Raw genomic sequence first — 19119 nt, forward strand, 5'->3', positions numbered from 1 at the left:
CGAAGATGCCACACTGGGCAAGTGTGAACTTCCCCTATTCCCAGTGCCCTTGCAGTCATCTACCTGCTTGGTGGTACCTTCTGAAAAGCTACATGGCAGTGGTTTCTTTAAGCTCAGTCCTAACGATGCTCCCTACCAAATAAACAATGTCTGCATACAAGTAGGCGTCTCTGCCAACGGGTTTGCTCTGGCAAGTCTGGTCTTTCCTGAAACAAATAGGTGACCGCTACATCACACTTCAATCCCATGTGTTCAGGTGCTCACTTTCCTGTTGCCTCCATTAATCACAATCCAATCTTTTAGATGGAAAGAACAGAGACGAACTTTTTCAAAGAAAAATGAAGAGGAGTGGACTCAAGAAAGTGACTGATATAGATGCAGAAGTGGAAAGAAAGGTCTCGCTATACTGATAGTAGAGCCATAGATTTAAAGAAAGGAAGATTGAAAGGAAGAGGCAAAATACAGTATACCCAAAGCCCTCAAATGCTGCTCGCAGCCGTTCATCTGGCTGAGGCTCTTGGGTAAGGCCAGGTTTACAAGACTGCAGCTGACAAGATTTTAACTGAGATAGATGTACACGGTGAATTCTTCAGGAGGTGTGAAAGTTTAGAAGGCCCATTAGCTGCCTTGAGGGGAAAAAAAGACCTATTTTGTGCGTATTTTAATGGACTTGTGGTCTAGTTTGCTAATACACTGGGTGGTATGAGAATCTGTGCTGCTCCTGGCTGAAGGGGTCAGAGGAAATAACCAATGCAAACGTCCTGAAGATCCTGTTGCATTTAAGTGCTCAGATACAACTTCAGATTTCAGATAAGCCTGATGATCTTGAGTCATCTTCCCTTTGACTCTTCTGCAGTGCGCCAGGGAGCTCCCATAGCAGCTCCCATTTGCCTGCCGCGCTTGCTGTGTGTGCCTCAGAAAGCTTTCCCAGCGCCTGCTGGGCTCCCACCAGGAAAAAAGAGAGGCAGGAAACCTCAGCACTGGGCAACTGAATTGCTTAGGTGCTTTCCAGTGCCCTCATGCTGCCGTTAGAGGATTTGCAGATGGGGACATTGAAACGATCAAGCAACACGCAATTAAACAGTGGAACTCGTAGCCACGGGATGTTGTGGAGGCCAAGAGTATGGATGGCTTTAAAAAGGCTTGGGCAAAATCTCATTATGAAGCGTAGTGTTCAGGAAGAAGCGTCTGGCATTAGAGGTCCGTGAAACGCCTACTGGTGATAGCAAAGAGAATGGTGCAGAGAGGGGGTCACTCGATATTCGTCTTCTCCTACGGTCTCCTTAAGCATCTGCTACCGGCTGCTGTCAGAGGCAAGATGCTGGGCAGCTGGCTTTCGTCTGAGACCATTGATCCACCCCATCCCAGCCTTCCCTACAGTTAACAGGCTTACGGGCTTTGTAGTTTAGTACCAATACTGTTATTTTGCACATGGGTTTTATTTCTCATTTCATAATAGTCTGTACAACAGGCTGTTGATAAAATCGTAATGTTTTCCATCATCCTTCCCCACCCCCATTGCATTCCCCTTGTCAGAGACAATCAGAGCAGCAGGAGGCTGTGAGTGAGAAAGGGAGCTGCTGTGAATATGGAGAGCTAATAGATCGCAGAAAGGGAAACCCAAAAGCAGAAAGAAGCTTTTTGAAGAGGGCGACTGCTTTTCACATGCATTCCACTTAGTGATTAAATGGACCGGGATACAGCCAGATGTGTGGCACTCAACAGAGCTGAATCAGTTTGCAAGAAGTAGTTTTGAATACTCAGCTTCTATTCAATTTACTGCTTTTGGTTTATCCACAGAAGCATCTGGAGGGCTGCGAGGTGTTTACTAAGCTATTGATGAATTCTGGCTGGAATAACTTTGCACAGGACAAATGTTGCTCCCTAGCCAACATTCACTATCTCTTTTTTCCCATCTGTCAGCATCAGCCATCCTGTCAGGAGGGAGAAGCAGCAGCAAGCAGCCAGTAGTATGTTCAGCAAAGGGTCAAGGAACTCGTCCCCTAAAATTATCACACATGTTCGAGGTAATTGCAGGTACCCCGCACTGGGCTCTAAGCAATTCTGCCACCCACCTTGGATGCTCGTAGCATCCGAATGACTTTGGCTGATGCAATGAGATGAAGGCGGCTCCGGTGGCCCCTTTTTGCTGCTCTCATGTAGCAGGGAGAAAGGCACATCTGAACCTTTTGCCATTACCCTGTGAAGCATCGCAGGGCTCAGGCGGCTCTAACCTTGGTATAAACTCAGCAGAACACCTTGGTGGTGTGTCAGCGAGCTCTGCCGGGGCTCAGGACTCAGCCCTCTTTTGGGGTATATTCTCGGTGGTGTGGAAGACAGGGTAGTCAGAGGTAAGCCAGTGCTTAGGTTTTGGACATGCATCTTTCAAAGTACCCAAGCCCCAGGCCTTGGGGGTAGATCTTTTTAGGTTTTTCAGAGGTCTTGTGATATTTCAAACATGTGATTTACCTCTTTTATTAACATAAGGCATCTGCCTGGTGCAGTCCCACCAGGATTAGTCTCTGGTCTCCCCCAGCCGTGGGGCAGGAGAATGGTGGAGCTCTTCTGAAGTCCTGTTTGTCCTACTGATGGAAATCTTGAACTGGCTGGGCCCAATTATCCTGGAGACATATCATGCTGGATCCAGATCTGCAAGGCATATGGTGAAAACACAGTGAACCCGACAGTGTACAACCTCCGGCAGAGAGCCAGTGTAGCAGTCACAGTCCCGTACACACATGGGATGTGTTTAGAAAGTGCCTTTGATTCTTTATAGTTTGGGTTGTAGTCAACATTTTAAAGACATACCTTGTAGGTGTTCATGGACGATGTGCTTCCACCATTTCTCTGTGCTGATGTTGGTCCTGATCGCTTGCTGGTTGGGCAGTGGGATGCAGAGGGACTTCACGGAACCGGCAGCCACAGCAGGTTAGCTAGAGCATGGCTGGAGAGAAAGGGACCCTGTTATTTTATTTCCTTCTGAATTCCTGATCTATTTTAGATTCACTTCCTCCCTTCAGAAGAGAAGAGCGGCTGTACGGGACTGCTGAGGGGCAGCGTGAGAGCAGGACCCTCCCTCAGCCCTGCCCGTCCCTGCCGCGTCGGTAACTGCACGCCGGTAGCATTGGCATTTGGCAGGCACTGCAGGTCTTAATGAAACTTAAAGAGTCAAGGGAAATAAACCAGGTGGATTCCTACACATTAAACCCAACACAGAATGTTTCGGCAATAGGAATGAGCCATCACTAAGGTCTAACAAAGGTAAGAGAGCAGAATCGAGGCCATAGAATCATAGAATCATTAGAATCATAGAATCGCTTTGGTTGGAAAAGACCTTTAAGATCATCGAGTCCAACCGTTAACCCAACCCTGCCATCCCACCACCAAACCATGTCCCTGAGCACCTCATCTATCCTTCTTTTAAATACCTCCAGGGATGGGGACTCGACCACCTCCCTGGGCAGCCTGTTCCAGAGCCTGACAACCCTTTCTGTGAAGAAATTTTTCCTAATGTCTAACCTAAACCTGCCCTGTCGCAACTTCAGACCATTTTTACTTTACTGCAGCCTTCCTATAAATTGTTACTCTTCAGCACTCAGTACCTTGACCACAAAGTGAAAGCAGATCTCACCATGTTGAGGGGAAAACATTCACAATCCATCAGGTGGGAAAGCAGAGCCTGGCAGGCTGGGTGAGCGCATGGCCAGGGTTCAGCGCTGCCCTCGGCGTGGCGCTGGGCCATCAGAAACCCGGCGGTGGCTTCTCCGTGTCAGAACCGAGGGACAGTCATGGACAGCTGGAAAAACATACTCTGCTGTTGCCTAAACACCACCTGCAAGCAAAGGATCTTCGTACTTGTGTTCTTCAAAGGAAAAACAACACCACTTGCCATGCATGTTTTCCCTTGGGCTGGAAGCCCCAAACCACAACCAGGCAGAGACCTTTGGTTATTTGCACCTTGTGACACATGGCCTTCTACTGTTGTTTACTCTTAAATAAAGAGTCATTCCACCCAATGTGGATTTGTAGCCATTGAGAAGGGTGTTATGTGGTAATGCAAAGTTATCTTTTACAAAAAATAAGTAAAAACAAAGGACCCTCTTACAGACACACATTTTTTCCATGAGTAACTGCCAGTAACTAGAAAACAGGTTTTTTTGCTCCTAACCTGGAGGCGTTGCCAACCCTTCTGTGATCATGTTTTTTTTAATGCATGTTTTTTTCACTGCACGGTGAAATCAGGGAAGCGGCAGCCACCTCAATGAGCGATCTACCCTGAGGCTTACTGCCAGCAGGAGCATCGCCAGGTTTGGAAGGACCCCCTCAGGTTCCAGTTTCCCCGTGCTTTATCTGCAAGACAGACAGGAATGCACAGGGTGATTCCCCTGCTGAGGAGGAGCCAGAAGAAGTGAAGGGCAGGGGTGGAGGGCAGAGATCAGCGGGCAAAACTTGGCTCTTAAAAAATAGCTATTGCTTAAACATTGGTCTTTCTGTCCTAAAAAAGCCAAGTGATTTCAGTGTGTACTAAAAGTTGCAGTCAGTTAAATGCCAGGGTTACCTTGTGAATGCTTTATATCCACAGAAGATGGAGAGGGCAGTTAGGGTATCTATTTATAGAAGCAAATAAATCTAAATCTTTTGATCTCCCGAGGTTGTGCGAAACCTGTTGGGGCTCCCTGGGGCTGGGGGGATCCCCTGGCGGGGCTGGGACCGGGATGGACTCCTACAACATCGCTGGGGCAGTACGGGGGCCCTGGGCTGGGATGGGGTCCTGGGCAGGGGCAGGGGTCCCAGGTGGGTCTGGCCTTGGACATCCAGGTCCTGACACGACCAAGCCCAGCACAAACAATTTAGAAAGCTCCAGGTCATTTCAGTGAAGCAGTCAAATGAATCAAGTCTGATTTTGCTTCTTTCTTCACCTAATTAGACAATGGGGAGATTTATGATATAACTGAGCCAACTCAATGTTGCTGTAATTTGACATCTAATTAATCAATGTCCACTTCCTTCACAGGTGCAATAGAAACACTTCCTAACCGGTGCAGGCATGTTTCTATGAAAAAAAACCCAAACAAAACCCATAACATTTGATTATTTCCCATTTCCTCCTACCATTTCAGCATGAAAAGCCGGCGGGAGTACCATCACTGCCCCAAAGCACGAGAAGCAATGTTGCAGGGTGGCCACGTCCCATGGGTCCCACGGGGTGGCTGCTGCTGGAAGCAGCCCCGGTGCAGGTTGCTCAAGCCATGGGCGATGCTCGAGGCTGGTAGGAGCGAGAGAGAAGCAGCTTTTCTCACCAAAATACTCCTCACTGCAAACCTGGTGCCTGAGGTTTGTCAGTGGGGAGGGAAGGGTTTGTGTTTCTGCAGCTGGACAAGGCCAGTGATCGTAGGAAGCTGTTAAGGTATCGCCACAACAGGCAATGATCGGAGTAAAATTCTGGCCTTATTAGAGTTAATAGGAGTTTTGCATTTGACCTCAGCGGGGCCAAGGATTTTACCCGAGGAGTATTAGTCATCAGTATCAAGATGAATTAGATGACTTGTCAACAAGAAGCAGGCAAGGTTATTCCCATGGGCTGCTGAGCTCGGAATCAGAAAAGCTGGAAAAATAATGTCCAGCTTATTCCATTTATACCCACTATGCATGTGATGCTTGTATGCAATACCTAAGCATTTATCGCCTGTTTTATTCTGTTCCTGTCAAACACTCCAGGGAACTCTTTGTTCGGGGAGGTGGGAGGGAATTGTAGGGTAAAATTTCCTTGGAAAATTTCCCAGAACTGGGCTCAGCTCTCATAAACAAGCCCTGGGAAGGCAGTTTCGGTGTACAACCTATGGTTCATATTTCTAGGAAATACTGTCAAGCGGAGCTACTAATGGCCCCATGGAAGCGCAGCCCGCTTGGAGAGCTTACGGCCCGGCCAGCCCTGCCGGCACGCTCCCGCAGCACTTCCTTGGAAATCATTGCTTGGTTGGTTTTGAGAATGTGATCCACTGGAGACTCAGTAAACACAGCAAAAAACACCCAAAACTGTAATTTGAATTTTCAAGCACAGGCATTTTAGCACTGGGGAGGAAACAACAATTTAATCAGGAGGTTTGTGGGAGACCGCTGGTGTTTGTCATCTGACTCCAGAATGTATGGTCCTGCAGTCCGGGCACGGAAATATCTGCTTGGGCAGTAAAAACTGACCAGCACGGGGTAGGTGCCAAGTGATCAGAAACAGCTATTTGCAAAAACTTCAGAAGAAGGAATACGAGAATTTTTTCAGGGAATAATAGAACAAATATGTTGGAAACAGAGAATGATTTGCTTGTGAGCAACAGCAAAAGAGATGAAGTAGTTAAGTTTGTTAGGGTAATCAATGATTATCTATCATTTGCCTGGCTAAATATCATTAATCTTCGTATTTATCTTACAAACCTTTTACCATGGAACTACCTTGTTCTTCGTGTTCCCCTGAGCTGTTGAAACCTGGGGCGTTACTCGTGCTGCGGCTCAGCCTGGGCAGCAGCCGTGAGCACCAGCATCAGCTGCTCCCGTTTTACCCACTGCGCCGCCAGCTCCCCCCGACCAAGGCGGGATGCAGCAGGGATCATAGAATCATAGAATCATAGAATGTTTAGGGTTGGAAGGGACCACTAGTGGTCATCTAGTCCAACCCCCCTGCAGTGAGCAGGGACACTGCTAACCCTGTTCCAGTGTTTTACCACCCTCATTGTAAATTGGATGAGCCAGGAGAAACCAGACCTCACTGCTCCGCTCCCTCCAGGCCCGGGCAGTCCAACCATGCAAGGCACGGGTGGGAAATTGGAAGATAAGAGATCTATAACATCTCTGTTCTGGAGAGGAGAGAAGAAGAAGGGAACCAGCAGCAGAAGGGGTCCCGCACTTTGCACGTCTCGGGTGCAGCTGCTGCCTCGAGCACTGCGCGGCCGGCGAACGGGCACGTGCGGGTCCCTGCTCCGACCCAGGCAGGGCACAAGCAGCCCTCACAATCAGAGGGACGTCTCAATAACAGGAGTCCGCACAGGAGCATGGGTCTGCACAGGAGAAACTCATCTCAGGCTTACGGAGATGCAAACAGCCATAACCAAAACAAGCACAGGAAGAAAGATGGTCATGACGGCAGGGTTTTGAAGGAAGGATCTGCCCCATGAGAAAGTTTTCGCCAGCAGCACGTGACCAGCCACACTGCTTACGGAGCAGTCTACTCTTTGTGTGCTCTGCTCTTAGCAGTCGTCACAAGAGGAAAAATGCGTGCAGCTGCACCCGTACGGCGTAGCAAGGCTCCAGGGGCTGCGCAGTGCCGCAGCAGGGCTTTGCAGTTTGTTTTAGAAGAAGTGATGGTAGCTGCTGATACATTTTTGGCAATCCTTTTGCCCCGCTACAGATCATAGAATAATTTATGCTGGCAGGGACCTCGGGAGGTCATCCAGTCCCAACTCCCATTCGCAGCAGGGTTTTGGTCCAGTAGATCCCTGTGGGTTACATCGGTCAACGCTTTAAGAAACTGCAGACCATTGCCATTGCACGCAGCTGGAAGCAAGCTCATCCCGCTGCTGGACACCCCACTCTGCTCCGACTTTTCCAGCTCCCACCCCGCGAGTGGGAGAGTCGCACCCCGTGTTGCATTAGACCGTGGACGGGGCCCATGCTCCTGTCCTCTCTGCAAAGTGCTACGTGATGAGGCTGGTCTATAGCCCGCGAGGTGCGAGCCAGCTCTTCTGTGCCAGAACCCTCAGCTTCTTCCCCTTTGTCGTCGTATCGTCAGATGGGCGAAGAAGTGATGCGAAAGTACCAGTTGTTCTTGAGTGTAATGTGAGGCCACAACGCTCACCCAGACTTGGATTCCTCAAAGATACATGAGATGTGGCATAGAAATCATAGTGGACAGCAACACTTCCAGGAAAAAGTGGATTATTTGCCTTACATAAAAATGTTCGTAGAAGCTGAAGCCAATATTCTGAAGCATTATGTTTCCTAGAGAAATTATGCTCATCTGTAAAACTCAGTTTAGGTTTGGAAATTGCTGGCAGTCAGGAGTGTTCAGGTCCAGATTTTGGTCTGGTTTTCTAGCTGTGGGTTCAGGTTTAGATCCTAAACCTCAGCCTGTCCCCCCCAATATGCAGAGGGCTGGGGAGTGTTGATTTGGGCTGGAACCTCTGCCCGTTGGCAGCCTGGGCTCCGGGCCACCTTTGCCACAGCTCTGGGAGGTAATGCCTTGCCGTAACGGGGGGACCGGCTGGCTGAGCCCCAGCATCACAGCCAGGACCCCCCCTAAGCTTGCTGCTTTCATGGACCCCGTGGAAATGGCACAACTGCTGCCCCTGGGGAGCAGGAGGGAGCGCGGTACCTGATACACCAGGCAGGTTTAGCATCCCATGCGGCCAGGGTTGGGGTTTGTCCCTCTCTCCAAAGGAGGAAAGCTCCTTTCCTCCACCAAACACTGGCTGAGTAACAGGGTTCTTCAGCAAAGGTGAACTCACCCCTCCGCAGAGAGTCAGTGACATCTTTCGTACCGCAAGCTGGGCAGGGCAGAAGGAAGATTTTCCTGGCAGAGAGGAGCGGACGTTCGGTGGAGTCCAGCGCTGCAGCTGAGGAGGGCGTCCGCATCCCTGTTTCCAAGGGCGCTGCCACAGACGCCCGTGTGCCCAGGGACCCTCCGCCCAGGCCGCGGGAGTTCTCGCATTGTCCTTGCGGAGCGCTGGGATGGTTCCTGCGAGGGATGAGCAAACAAGCCAAGAAAAGAAAATGCTGGGCAGCAGGAGCTACCCATGTGTTCCCTGTTCAGAGGGCAGCAGCTATTTAAATTTAGAATGTTTCGATACATGTTATTTTAAAAAGAACCAATAAAAACTATTTATATGTTTGCTCAAGAAGAAAATTTGCAACAGTGGGGTTGGTTTGTTTATTTATTTATTTATTAGTCTCCCTGCTCTCATCATAGCTAGATTGATGATTTCTGTGTTTCTCCTTTTTAGGAGGATGACTAGAATAATTTGCCAGCTGAATTTCTCTTTTATTTTATTCCAAGTTTTAATTTAAGACAGGAGAAGTGTGGCTAAGCTTCTTATTTTATGCAATTATTTTTTGGCACAGAACCCGGGGTCTCTCTAACTACACAACTATGCATTCCATATTGTTTCAATCACGCTGAGATTGAAAGGAAGGCTGTAAGCGACTGGCGACAGCCAAGTGCTGGTGACGAAGCCTCGAGACAGCAGGTGAAACAGAGCCGCGTTTGCCCCCTACACAAGTTTCGCACTCGGACCTGGAACTCTACAACTGCCTGACAGGAGGGGGTAGTGAGGTGGGGGTCGGCCTCTTCTCCCTGGTAATGGGCGATAGGACGAGGGGAAATGGTCTGAAGTTGCACTAGGGCAGGTTTAGGTTGGACATTAGGAAAAACTTCTTCACAGAAAGGGTTGTCAGGCTCTGGAATGGGCTGCGCAGGGAAGTGGTCAAGTCCCCATCCCTGGAGGTATTTAAAAGAAGGATAGATGAGGTGCTTAGGGACATGGTTTAGTGGTGGGATGGCAGGGTTAGGTTAACGGTTGGACTTGATGATCTTAAAGGTCTTTTCCAACCTGTGATTCTATGGTGGTGAAGTGGATGCTCAGCCCTGGTTTGCACACCCTGGTACTCTGTCAGGTAGATGACAGCGGGCGTTTGTACGTACGCACACACGGATCATCAGGTGCATTGACTTGATGATGTAATGCCTAGGTGGTGGACTGAAACTTGGCATCCAGACTAAGAAACACAGACTATTTTGTCTATAAAAAATGTTTTTAATGGCTGACGTACTGTATCATTGATCTCCAGTGACATGCCTCTGTGGGTGAGTTCAGTGTTTAGGGTAGGATGTAATTCTGGAACTTGAGTCCATAAATCCACAAGTTCACACCTATAAATTAACTTCATTCCCATTAGACTCAATGGTGTGTCCTGTGGGTAAAGTAAGGATTTATTTGGCCAGGTATTGAAAATTAATTGACCGAAATCTCCTTCCCTCATCTGCCAGAGAGGCTGTGGAAATTTCCCATCGTATGCCTTTTCTTACCCTTGCACTGCTGCCTTTTAACCGAGGTTTGGCTCCACAGCTTTATTTACGTCCAGAGGCAGCAGAGGCGGCGCCAGGCCGGTCTGCAGACCTGCGCTATTTCTATGGACATAATATGGACACAATTTACTGTAGACGTCTTCCCGCTCCTTACACGCTGCACGACGTCCTGGAGCGCAGGCTGTCTGCATCACGCCTGCTCAGTCCTCTGTGCATGGGCAACCCCGAACAAACCATCCCGTACCACTGAGATAACAGTGAATAAAGGGGCACGGATGAAACGGGTCCACCTTCCCCCAAAAGAAACCAATTTTAGTCTTCAGCATCAGGCTTGAGTTTGACTCCATGAATTTGAGAGGCATGAACTATAATAGAAGTTGTAAATATTATAATACTGTATTACTGGCACAAAGCACCCGATTCCATGTAAGCGACAGGGATGGAGCTCTCTACCAGGGAGCTCTGCCCGGCCGGGCGACCTACTTGGATGTCCATAGACTTGCTTGGATAGACTGGTCCCAGATGGGCTTTTCATATTTTCTGTAACCCAATTTAGCTTTAACAAAGTTGTTCTGATCACTCTGCTACGTTCTATGAACTAACACTCAACTCCCCATTTTACTTGTTACAAGAATTTTCAGGAATACAAATATTTCAGTGTCTCTCCAGAGCGCCGAGAGCATCGGGAGGCCTGGAGCTGCTTAAGGCATTGCATGGGCCATTGGCAGAGGTCTTCTCTTTCCCCTCTGACATCGTTAGCGTCAATGCAAATTTATCTTTTAGATCTACAAACCTGTGGCTGGCTTTAAAGCCCTCCCTGATTTTCCATCATCCAGGAATGCTTCAGCAACCACTTTGTTCTCAGCCGCTGGCCGCGTGGTGTGATCTGTCGGCACTTCCTTCTCCAGTCAACATGGGAATGTTGGAAATAAAATATTGTCATTTCAAACCAGGGCTTGCTGACCTCCCGAGGCACGAGTGCCAGGTCAGTTGTTCGACACGTGTTAGGAGCCCGGGCTGGAGCGCTGGCCGGGACATGCTGCAGAGGTCCCCGGGGCAGGAGATCCCTGGGGCAGGAGGAGGGCTCCAGCCCATCAGCGTTGGGAGGAACCAGTTCACAGGAAACACTGGAGATCCTCAAGCAAAGCAAAACAAACATACACAAACTCCCACAGGAGTTGTGGAAGGAGCGCAAGAGCATAAGGAAGGAATTACCAGTTTTGTTTCACTGTCTCAAAGAGGATTTGGGGAAAACGTAGAGAGTTGGAAAAGAAATGATTTGGGGTTCCTCCAGCTGGTGCTCGGTGGCCAAGGAGGAGGAGGACAGTTGGGTGGTGCAGGCGGGGGGACGGGGACCTCTCTGGGCTGGAGAGATGGTTTGGAAAGGTGGTATCAGGGCTACAGATGGGCAGCATGGTGGCAGCCTGCCTTGCTGACATCATCCCTGCCACCAAAAGGTCACCATCAGAGCCTGGTCATCTTGGATTAATCCTGCCCCCAGCCAATTTTGAGCTCGTTTGCTTTCATTTCCCACCCTGCACTCACTGCACCGCCCATGGGTGAGTACAGCAGAGCCGCAGCGCACAAGGTCCCAGCATCTTCTTGCCAGGTCCCTGGTGCACCACTGTGCCCTGGGACCTCCATAAACGTCACTGTCGGGTCTGGGAGTTGATTCAAAATAATGAAAAAAGAGACCAGCAAAGAAACACAGACATCCCCACCTGTGCAGGCAACTAAAAAGGAGGACACAGAAATAGCAAACAGCCTGTCAAGTTTAGCCTGTTTTTTTTTCCTTTTTTTTTTCACTGTAAATGGAAACTCATTGTGCTGGTACTGCCCCAAAGTCCATGTTGTTTCTTCCCAAAAGGTGCTTTGACGGGTCAGGTTGAGAAATACCTCTCTGAAGCTGTCGGCTCTGGCTGCTGTGAGGGACTGGGCAGCCCTTAGCTCTGACCTGGCAGCAGAGCTCAGGTGCTCCTGTGGTACCATGAAGAAACCTAGTTTTTCTCATTCTAATTCGAGTAAATGCTCATTACCAAATGTTAGCATCTTGCCTGTCAATGTAACAAATTACAGGGCTCTGGTGGCCAGAGAGACAAACACCAGCAACATTCAGTGCTTGCAACTTCTCAAACTCCGAAGATAAATATTTACATGGCATGCTTCGGGCCATAAACCCTGCTGCACAACCACATCAAGGAAGCGGGCACCAAACCATCAAGTGAAATCGCTCAGACCCCGCTCCCTCCACACCTCCTCCAGCCCTGGCTCAGCTTCACGCCCGTCGTCTCCTCCCCTTGCTCCTCCAGCACAGCAAGGACGGGGTAAGGGAGGGGAGATGGCCTGGTGTGTTGGGCTCCCCGAGGCAGCTGAGCATCCCTGCTCCAGCCCTGCGGTGCCAGCCCTGCCGCAGCTGCTGTCGTGGCCCGGTTTTCTCAAAGCAAGAGAAGTTCAACGCGGGCAGAATACGTTTCTGAGCTGTCCTGGGCCCCACGTTCAGAGCCGCCGACCCGCAGCAGCCCCAGTGAAATCAAGAGCATTGGGGAACATTTCGGATGGTGGAAAAATCAGGCTGTGAATCAAGAGGTTTGCAGTCATTCAACCTCACCCCGCTGGAGAACTGTCCCCGATACGAGACTTAGACCTCGTGGTGACGGCTGAGAGCAGGCTTGACTCAGCAGCGCCAGCGCTAGCTTTACTCGATAGACTTCAATCTGAATTTATTTCCCTGGCCATTCCTCTTGCTCCCCATCCCCCAAGCGCTTTTGGTGACACAAAACGTTGCCCGTGTTTCTGATAGCTCTTTGGTTTTCTTGGTAATTCGTTAAAGTCTTTGAGCAGAGCCCCGGCAGGTCCCCGCCGCCACAGCCGCCCGAGCAGCGCTGCCGCCCTCACCAGCCCCTGCCGCCCTCCTGGCCGCAAAGCCAAAGCCGCAGGCGACGGCCAAGCTCACCCAGCAGCCACGACAGAAAGTCGACACCAGAATATTTCAGAAAGCAGATTATATCGCTGACTTTTTAATGTGCCATGTGCTGCAAGAAACTTTCAAAAATGCTGTGGGCTCCCTCTGCTCTGAATGGAAGCCACTTATTACAGCAAAAAGCACTACAGTTAATTTATTTTTTCTTGATTTCCCCCCCTCCCCCCCTTCACTCTCCCTTTTTGGCAACAACTTTTTGCAGAAGATACATTTTTCCAGGTTGGAAAATTGCAGATTTTATTTCTCCTCAGCCTTGAATGATCTCCAAGTTAATTTCTTCATCCACAGACTTCTTGTTCATTTTTTCCCCTCTCTTCCTTTTTCACTTTTATTCTTTTCTACAGTACTTCCTCCACTTCAGAATAATTTGAGAGTGACAAAGAAAATCAAAACAAACTGGGAATTTTCCAGCTTTACAGAAATTTTGAAAAGTTACAGAACAGAGAAGACAATTAAAAAAAGAAAAAAAAGAAAGGAAAATAAAATTTGAAAATTACATTCAGTTAAGAAGGGGAGAAAAAGCAGGAACAAAAGGGAAAATCAAAACAGTTAAATATTTAAAATTATTTTTCAGCAGTATTAAATCTTAAATTGCTTAATTTCAAACCTGAAAGCAGCAGCAAATTTGATTTTTTCCACAGACAGATAAAACAGTAGAAGGATAAAGTACATTGAGCTTAAATAAGAAGGCAAATTATCTTTCTACAGACAGAAAGCAATTGAGGAAAGCAGAAAATCCTTACGCGCTCAAATGCTCTCAGGAGTGTCTACAGCCACCAAGACCTTGTGCATCTCAGAAGCAAAGGCTGAGGGGTTGGGGTCCAGGTTTGTTTCTAACCACATCTCCTGGCTTGCAGGCCATTAGGCTGAAGAAAAAAATTGCATTTCACCTGTGCATGTGGAAGCTGCTTCTACACCAGCAAATGTCCCAGTGCCAGGGAGCGCTCCTGCATGGTGGCACTCCATCACCTGGTACTATCATCAAGGCATTAGACCTCTCGCACTGCACAAGGCTCTCCCTGGCCTGTGACAACACGTGGTCTTCCCCACAGTTTCCCATGGTCCAGGAGCCGTCAGGGCTTCTGGAGGTAAAAAGAGGTCTACAGCATGGCAGTGGGATGCTCTGCTGGCATGGCCACGGAGGCGCCAGCAGCTCTACAGGTAGGTGGTGGCCTCTCGGCTCTCCCGCTCTTTAGCCTGTGCAACGGCAACGCTGAGGCACTGAAGCCACTCCTCAGCGTTCTTCTCGTCTTTGGCCTTGAAAACATAGGTCTTGCTGTCAGTGAAGATCTCAAAGGCACGGGGAAGGCTGCGGTCCCTGCGCTTCTTTGCCACCACTTTAACGCTCTGCACCTTGCTCAGCTCAATGGGGCAGTCATCAGGGTCGTCTTTCTGAAACACAGGGAAGACAAACAGAACCAAGTTCACCCAGTAGAGCTTCCACCGTCTTAATAAACAGTTGATGTCTCTAGAGCTGGGCTTGTAAACTTCGCTCATGCAGGCAAACGGACTGATGGGGACTTCCCAAAAGAGCCTCAGGGGAGTTAGAAGCCCTCCTCCCACGAAGCACCATGCTCACCTACTGAACGCCATCGGGTTTCATGGGGTGTCATGGTCTACTACACCCAATGGCCAAGGGTCCACAGCAATGCCCATGAGCTCTTCCCCCACCCTAGCATTGACACTTTTTAGTGCCAGCTTGAGCTGTTAACATGGGCTTGGATTTTCTTTTCTCTGGCTTTTAATAACAGTGATCTTTGTTAACCGAGCCACACACGATTTGCCGATGGCAAATGCTTCCTGAGCACAAAAATCAGCCAGTCCTCAGGGACTGAAGAGAGCCCTCTTCTCTTAAGCAGTGATCAGTTGTTCCCCTTCTCAGAGTCTCCACCCAGAAAGAGAAGCAGCAACTCCTTTTGTTTGTTCTGAAATCAGAACAGATACCTTGAGTCTGACTCAGGCACGTGAGAGAAATCATGGCATTCCTCAGTCTCAGAATGAAGAATACGGGATCGCTCAGCTGCAGTTTTGTTTGAAAACATAAAAAAGTAGGTAAGTCTAGGAAATCTTAGTGTCATTGTAAGAAATATGACCCAAGAAGCGTAAGAGATGGTTGTACACAGTCACGGAAGTTTCCTGTGGGAGAAGGGATTTGTGAGCTCGTAAAAAAAGTACGAATTAGGTCTCCAGGTGAGAAGTTTAAGGCCCTGATTGCTCAAGAATATTTATGTTGCTCCTCTTGAGCTTCTTAGACTTTTTACCAAGAGGAATAATTCAGATTTTCCAAAAGCTTTCTGGTCCTATCATGCAGGAAAAGTCTGCACTGATGTGAGTGAGAATTAGTGGTTAATTATCATGCGGGAGCTTGAGCACGACTTGCAAGAGGCTGCGGTGTGGGAACTGCTGTCTCCAGAGCTGCTCTGCCTGCCTGAGCTTCGTCTGCTCTCCCAGCAGGCCAGGTCTGAAATGCAGGGCCAGAACTGGGCAGGAAGACTTCTGCTGCAGTAACGTCTCAGTCCTTCTGGGAAAGAACCAGGAACATTTTACTGTTCTAAGGAAAAGCTCATCTGAAAAGACCATCCAAAAGGAGTGCCCAAGCCCAATGGCTGTGATTCCTCTCTGGGATTTGATAGTCCCCTACCCTTACCACTGATCTACCATTTTTCTACATCCATAATGAATACCCAGGATGAGTCCAACTTTTGGAGCTCTTCTGTGTGGCATACATTTATATTATTTGCAGTCAAGGTCTCCTACATTCCTGAAGTGCCATAATCCCTGGGCAATCCCCTCCTTCCTGACTCAAACCAGCATTGAATCCATCCCTTGACCAGAGCAGCTCTCCAGCAGGAGAGGCTGGCACAAACCCCTCGGCAGGCCAGCGGCTGGGCGAGCAGACAGACCCCTCTGACACATGGGAGGTCCCTGGGCTGCGAACAGCAGCAACAGTGCAGAGCCATCATCTTCCCACCATATCTCCATCCCCTGGTGTTGCCATTGCTCATTCTGGAATGGGACATTTATTTGTCTGTCTCATTCATTTTTTATTAGGAACCCCATTCCAGACCTGAGAAGTTTTCTGTAAATGGATAATTTCCCACTAGAATGTTCAGTTCTGACCAAACAACTTTCCACAAACAATTAAGTTCATCTCCAACTTCACGTGGGAACAAATATTTCCAGAGCCATCACTGATTCCCTGTGCACGACCACAGAACCACAGCAGTGGCCCATCCTCCCCTGCTTCCACACACACTGGTGGTTGCTTTACCTGGCATAAACATTATGAACATTTTATCACAGAAAATACAAAGCAACAATAGACTTGAGAGCCAAAACTTTGCACCCCATGAGCCAGACCCTTAGACTTAGAAGCCTATCTAGCAAAAATTATATATTCCCTTCATTACCACACAGTGTTTGACCTCAAGTTGCTAAAGAAAGTTGATTGTACCCTAGGCACATTTCTGTGAAGGAGTTTACCACAATTTTCCAGGAGTTTAGGATGTGGCTGGCTTTCAGACCTCTTATATTTTGCCTTTCTGCTGCCTCCCCTTTACCCACTGGCCATACAGTTGCTTACACAGAGTGAATATTGTCCACATGGTTGCTCTGACAAAGGCAAGGTTCATGGTGGGGCTCCAGGAATAAGCAGGCAGAGCCAGCTGGCCATCTCACAATGCCTCCTCTGTCTTAGGTTTGTATTTTTAAGTGAGCAGCATGTGAAATCCAAACGCCCACACAGCACCCAGCCCGGCTCCACGATGCCACGGGAGACGGGGCAGAGCTGTCACGCTCAGCCAGGCAAGCACCGTCCGGCCTCGAAGACTGGAACAAGCCCCAGATGCAGCTGGGCAGGAGCCTCTACCACCGCTTTAGCCGGCCACAGCCTCTAGCCCTGCATCTTGCAATGCTGTTGGCACCAGTACCTGGGCAGCGAGGTGCGGGGCTGGTCCTCCCACCGGGTGCCGGAGGTGCACAGGAGCAGACCTCCTGTGGGATCCAAAAATCACACTTTCATTGTCCAAACCACCTCTGTGAGGCTCCAGCCCTACAGCCTTGCTTAAAGAGCTCAACATTTTCTGTTTGGTGTCTGCAATAGTCAGCCCAGGGCACGTGTGCAACCTAAACTGGTGGGCTCAGGGTTGCTCCAGGCTGCAACCCAAGCAACGGTTAATGGGAGGACTTGACTCTCGAATTTAGGCCAAAAATGTAGAAGTAACAGGATACAACACACCAGCTTGAAAGACTGATTACCCAGGCACCATAACCCCGCTGCTGTCCACGGGGAGGGCCGGACGCCAGCCTGCTACACCAACAAACTGGTCCGGGTATTTGTGTTCAACTTTAAAAAAAGAGCAAAGAGGCCTTGAGTTTGCCAGTTAGCAAAGGAAAGTTAATCTATATGAATTATACCATGAGCAAAATCTGCTGTTCAACGATCTAATCTGCCAGCTTCACCCGCCTGCCACGCGTTGCACGTTCCCCACGTGAACATGGGGAGCACTGAGAATGCAAATCCAAGGAGGCGATTTCTGCGTGCTAATTGCATCCCAGGAGTAATCAAGGTACCCTGATGTGCCTCATGCCTGGCTTGTTTGGAGACCTAATTAAAAACATTCTGTTAAATACATTCCTATAAGCCAATCGACTTGCTGAAAAGTGACAATTATTCTGGTGCTCTTTCAGAAGGGAACATCAGCCAGTATTGAGCTGCAGCTACAGAACACGTATGGATTAAACTGTCCTCAGAATCTCAACCAAAACACCAGAAAAAGTCACTAGAAAGTAAGGAAAAGGCCGTTTCATGAACTGCTTGCGTTCAGGAGGATGGTGTTGTCCCACGAAAGGCATGTGCTCCTCCTAGGCAGGACACCCTGTTGTATGTCTTATAGGAAGGGGCTCAGCAAGCCACTTAAACAGCTTAAAGAGCTTTACTAGGTTTCTGTAATAATAAAGACTGTTTACCAGAAATATTAAGGTTTGGCTATAGTTAGAGGATGCTGCTATTTTTGGATTATCTAAGAGAGAGCTCTTGTAACAAAAATAAATAGACTGTTTGGCACAACATTTGATAATTCTCATTGTGAAAAGCTGAAGAAAATTAGTTTCTAATAACTGAGAAGCAATAACTAAGCAATAACTATCGAGGACTGGATCCAATTACCTGCTCTTCCACGCCCTGGGACACACTTGTCTCTCAGCCCTATCATTATAAATTTCAAACAATTTCACAGAAATTTCAGCAGAATTTCTCTGAATTTAGATAAGGGTAGAACTGAAAGCAAAAAAAAAACCCCAAAACTCAGTTCCTTTGGGAGAAAAGCATTTTAGCATCACCTTGCTTTAAACACACTTGTATTTCCTGCACAAATAACACCAATTATAATGCCGTCATCTAAAGAACAGTCATTAATGTACAAAAGCAGGCGAGACTTTCAAAAAAGGTGAAGAGTTGCTTGATTTTAGAGACTGCCCTGAGATGTTCAGAAGGGCCTGGCTTTCCAGATATGCTGATCATAACCATCTCCCCCCCAAACATTGCTGGCCCCATGAAAATTGGGGACCCAGAAATGACAGCTCACTTGCAGCACGTTGGCTGAGGCTGCTACATGCCTCGCTGTCCCATACCTTGCACTTTGCAAGTGAAAAAAAAATATATTTACCTGAGCAGAAATTCTTGAATTTGTGCTTATTGAAGGAAACAAAGAATCACTGGTCAAGACTGGAAACTATTTTTTAACGCACTGTAATTCCTTCAGGAACAGACGCTTTTGCAATATCCGAGAAGCGACCCTGGGATGCCTCGAGGCAGAGGGGACGATGCTCAGGCACGGCTCATCAGCCGGTCAGGTATAAATTACTGAGATGTGGGAGTCGCAGTGCTGAGCCCTGGGCATTTGTTGCCTGAACAAGAGCAGTGCCAGCCTAACGCTCTTGAAAATCTCACATTCTTGATCCAGAGAGAAAAATATAACTAAGGCCAGCGAGCAGCCCCTTGGCTGAAGTTAGCCATATGGCGTACAGAGACCACGGGCAAAGCTGAGTGGTAAACACCTCTGTGAAA

At 48.5% G+C, this 19119-nt stretch overlaps 1 protein-coding gene across 2 annotated transcripts in view; it reads right to left on the minus strand.

The window, feature by feature from the left end:
* Nucleotides 1-14207: 14207 nt before the first annotated feature.
* The window catches only part of VEPH1 (ventricular zone expressed PH domain containing 1), an 86243-nt gene continuing 81331 nt past the window's right edge, over nt 14208-19119 (minus strand). For both annotated transcript variants that reach the window (XM_009634431.1, XM_009634430.1), the window contains one exon: nt 14208-14444. In XM_009634431.1, the coding sequence (XP_009632726.1) occupies nt 14208-14444 (237 nt within the window). The remainder of the gene's footprint in view (nt 14445-19119) is intronic.

The sequence above is a fragment of the Egretta garzetta genome, unplaced genomic scaffold (assembly GCF_000687185.1).
Source record: "Egretta garzetta isolate BGI_Z169 unplaced genomic scaffold, ASM68718v1 scaffold172, whole genome shotgun sequence".
Classification (NCBI taxonomy): domain Eukaryota; kingdom Metazoa; phylum Chordata; class Aves; order Pelecaniformes; family Ardeidae; genus Egretta; species Egretta garzetta.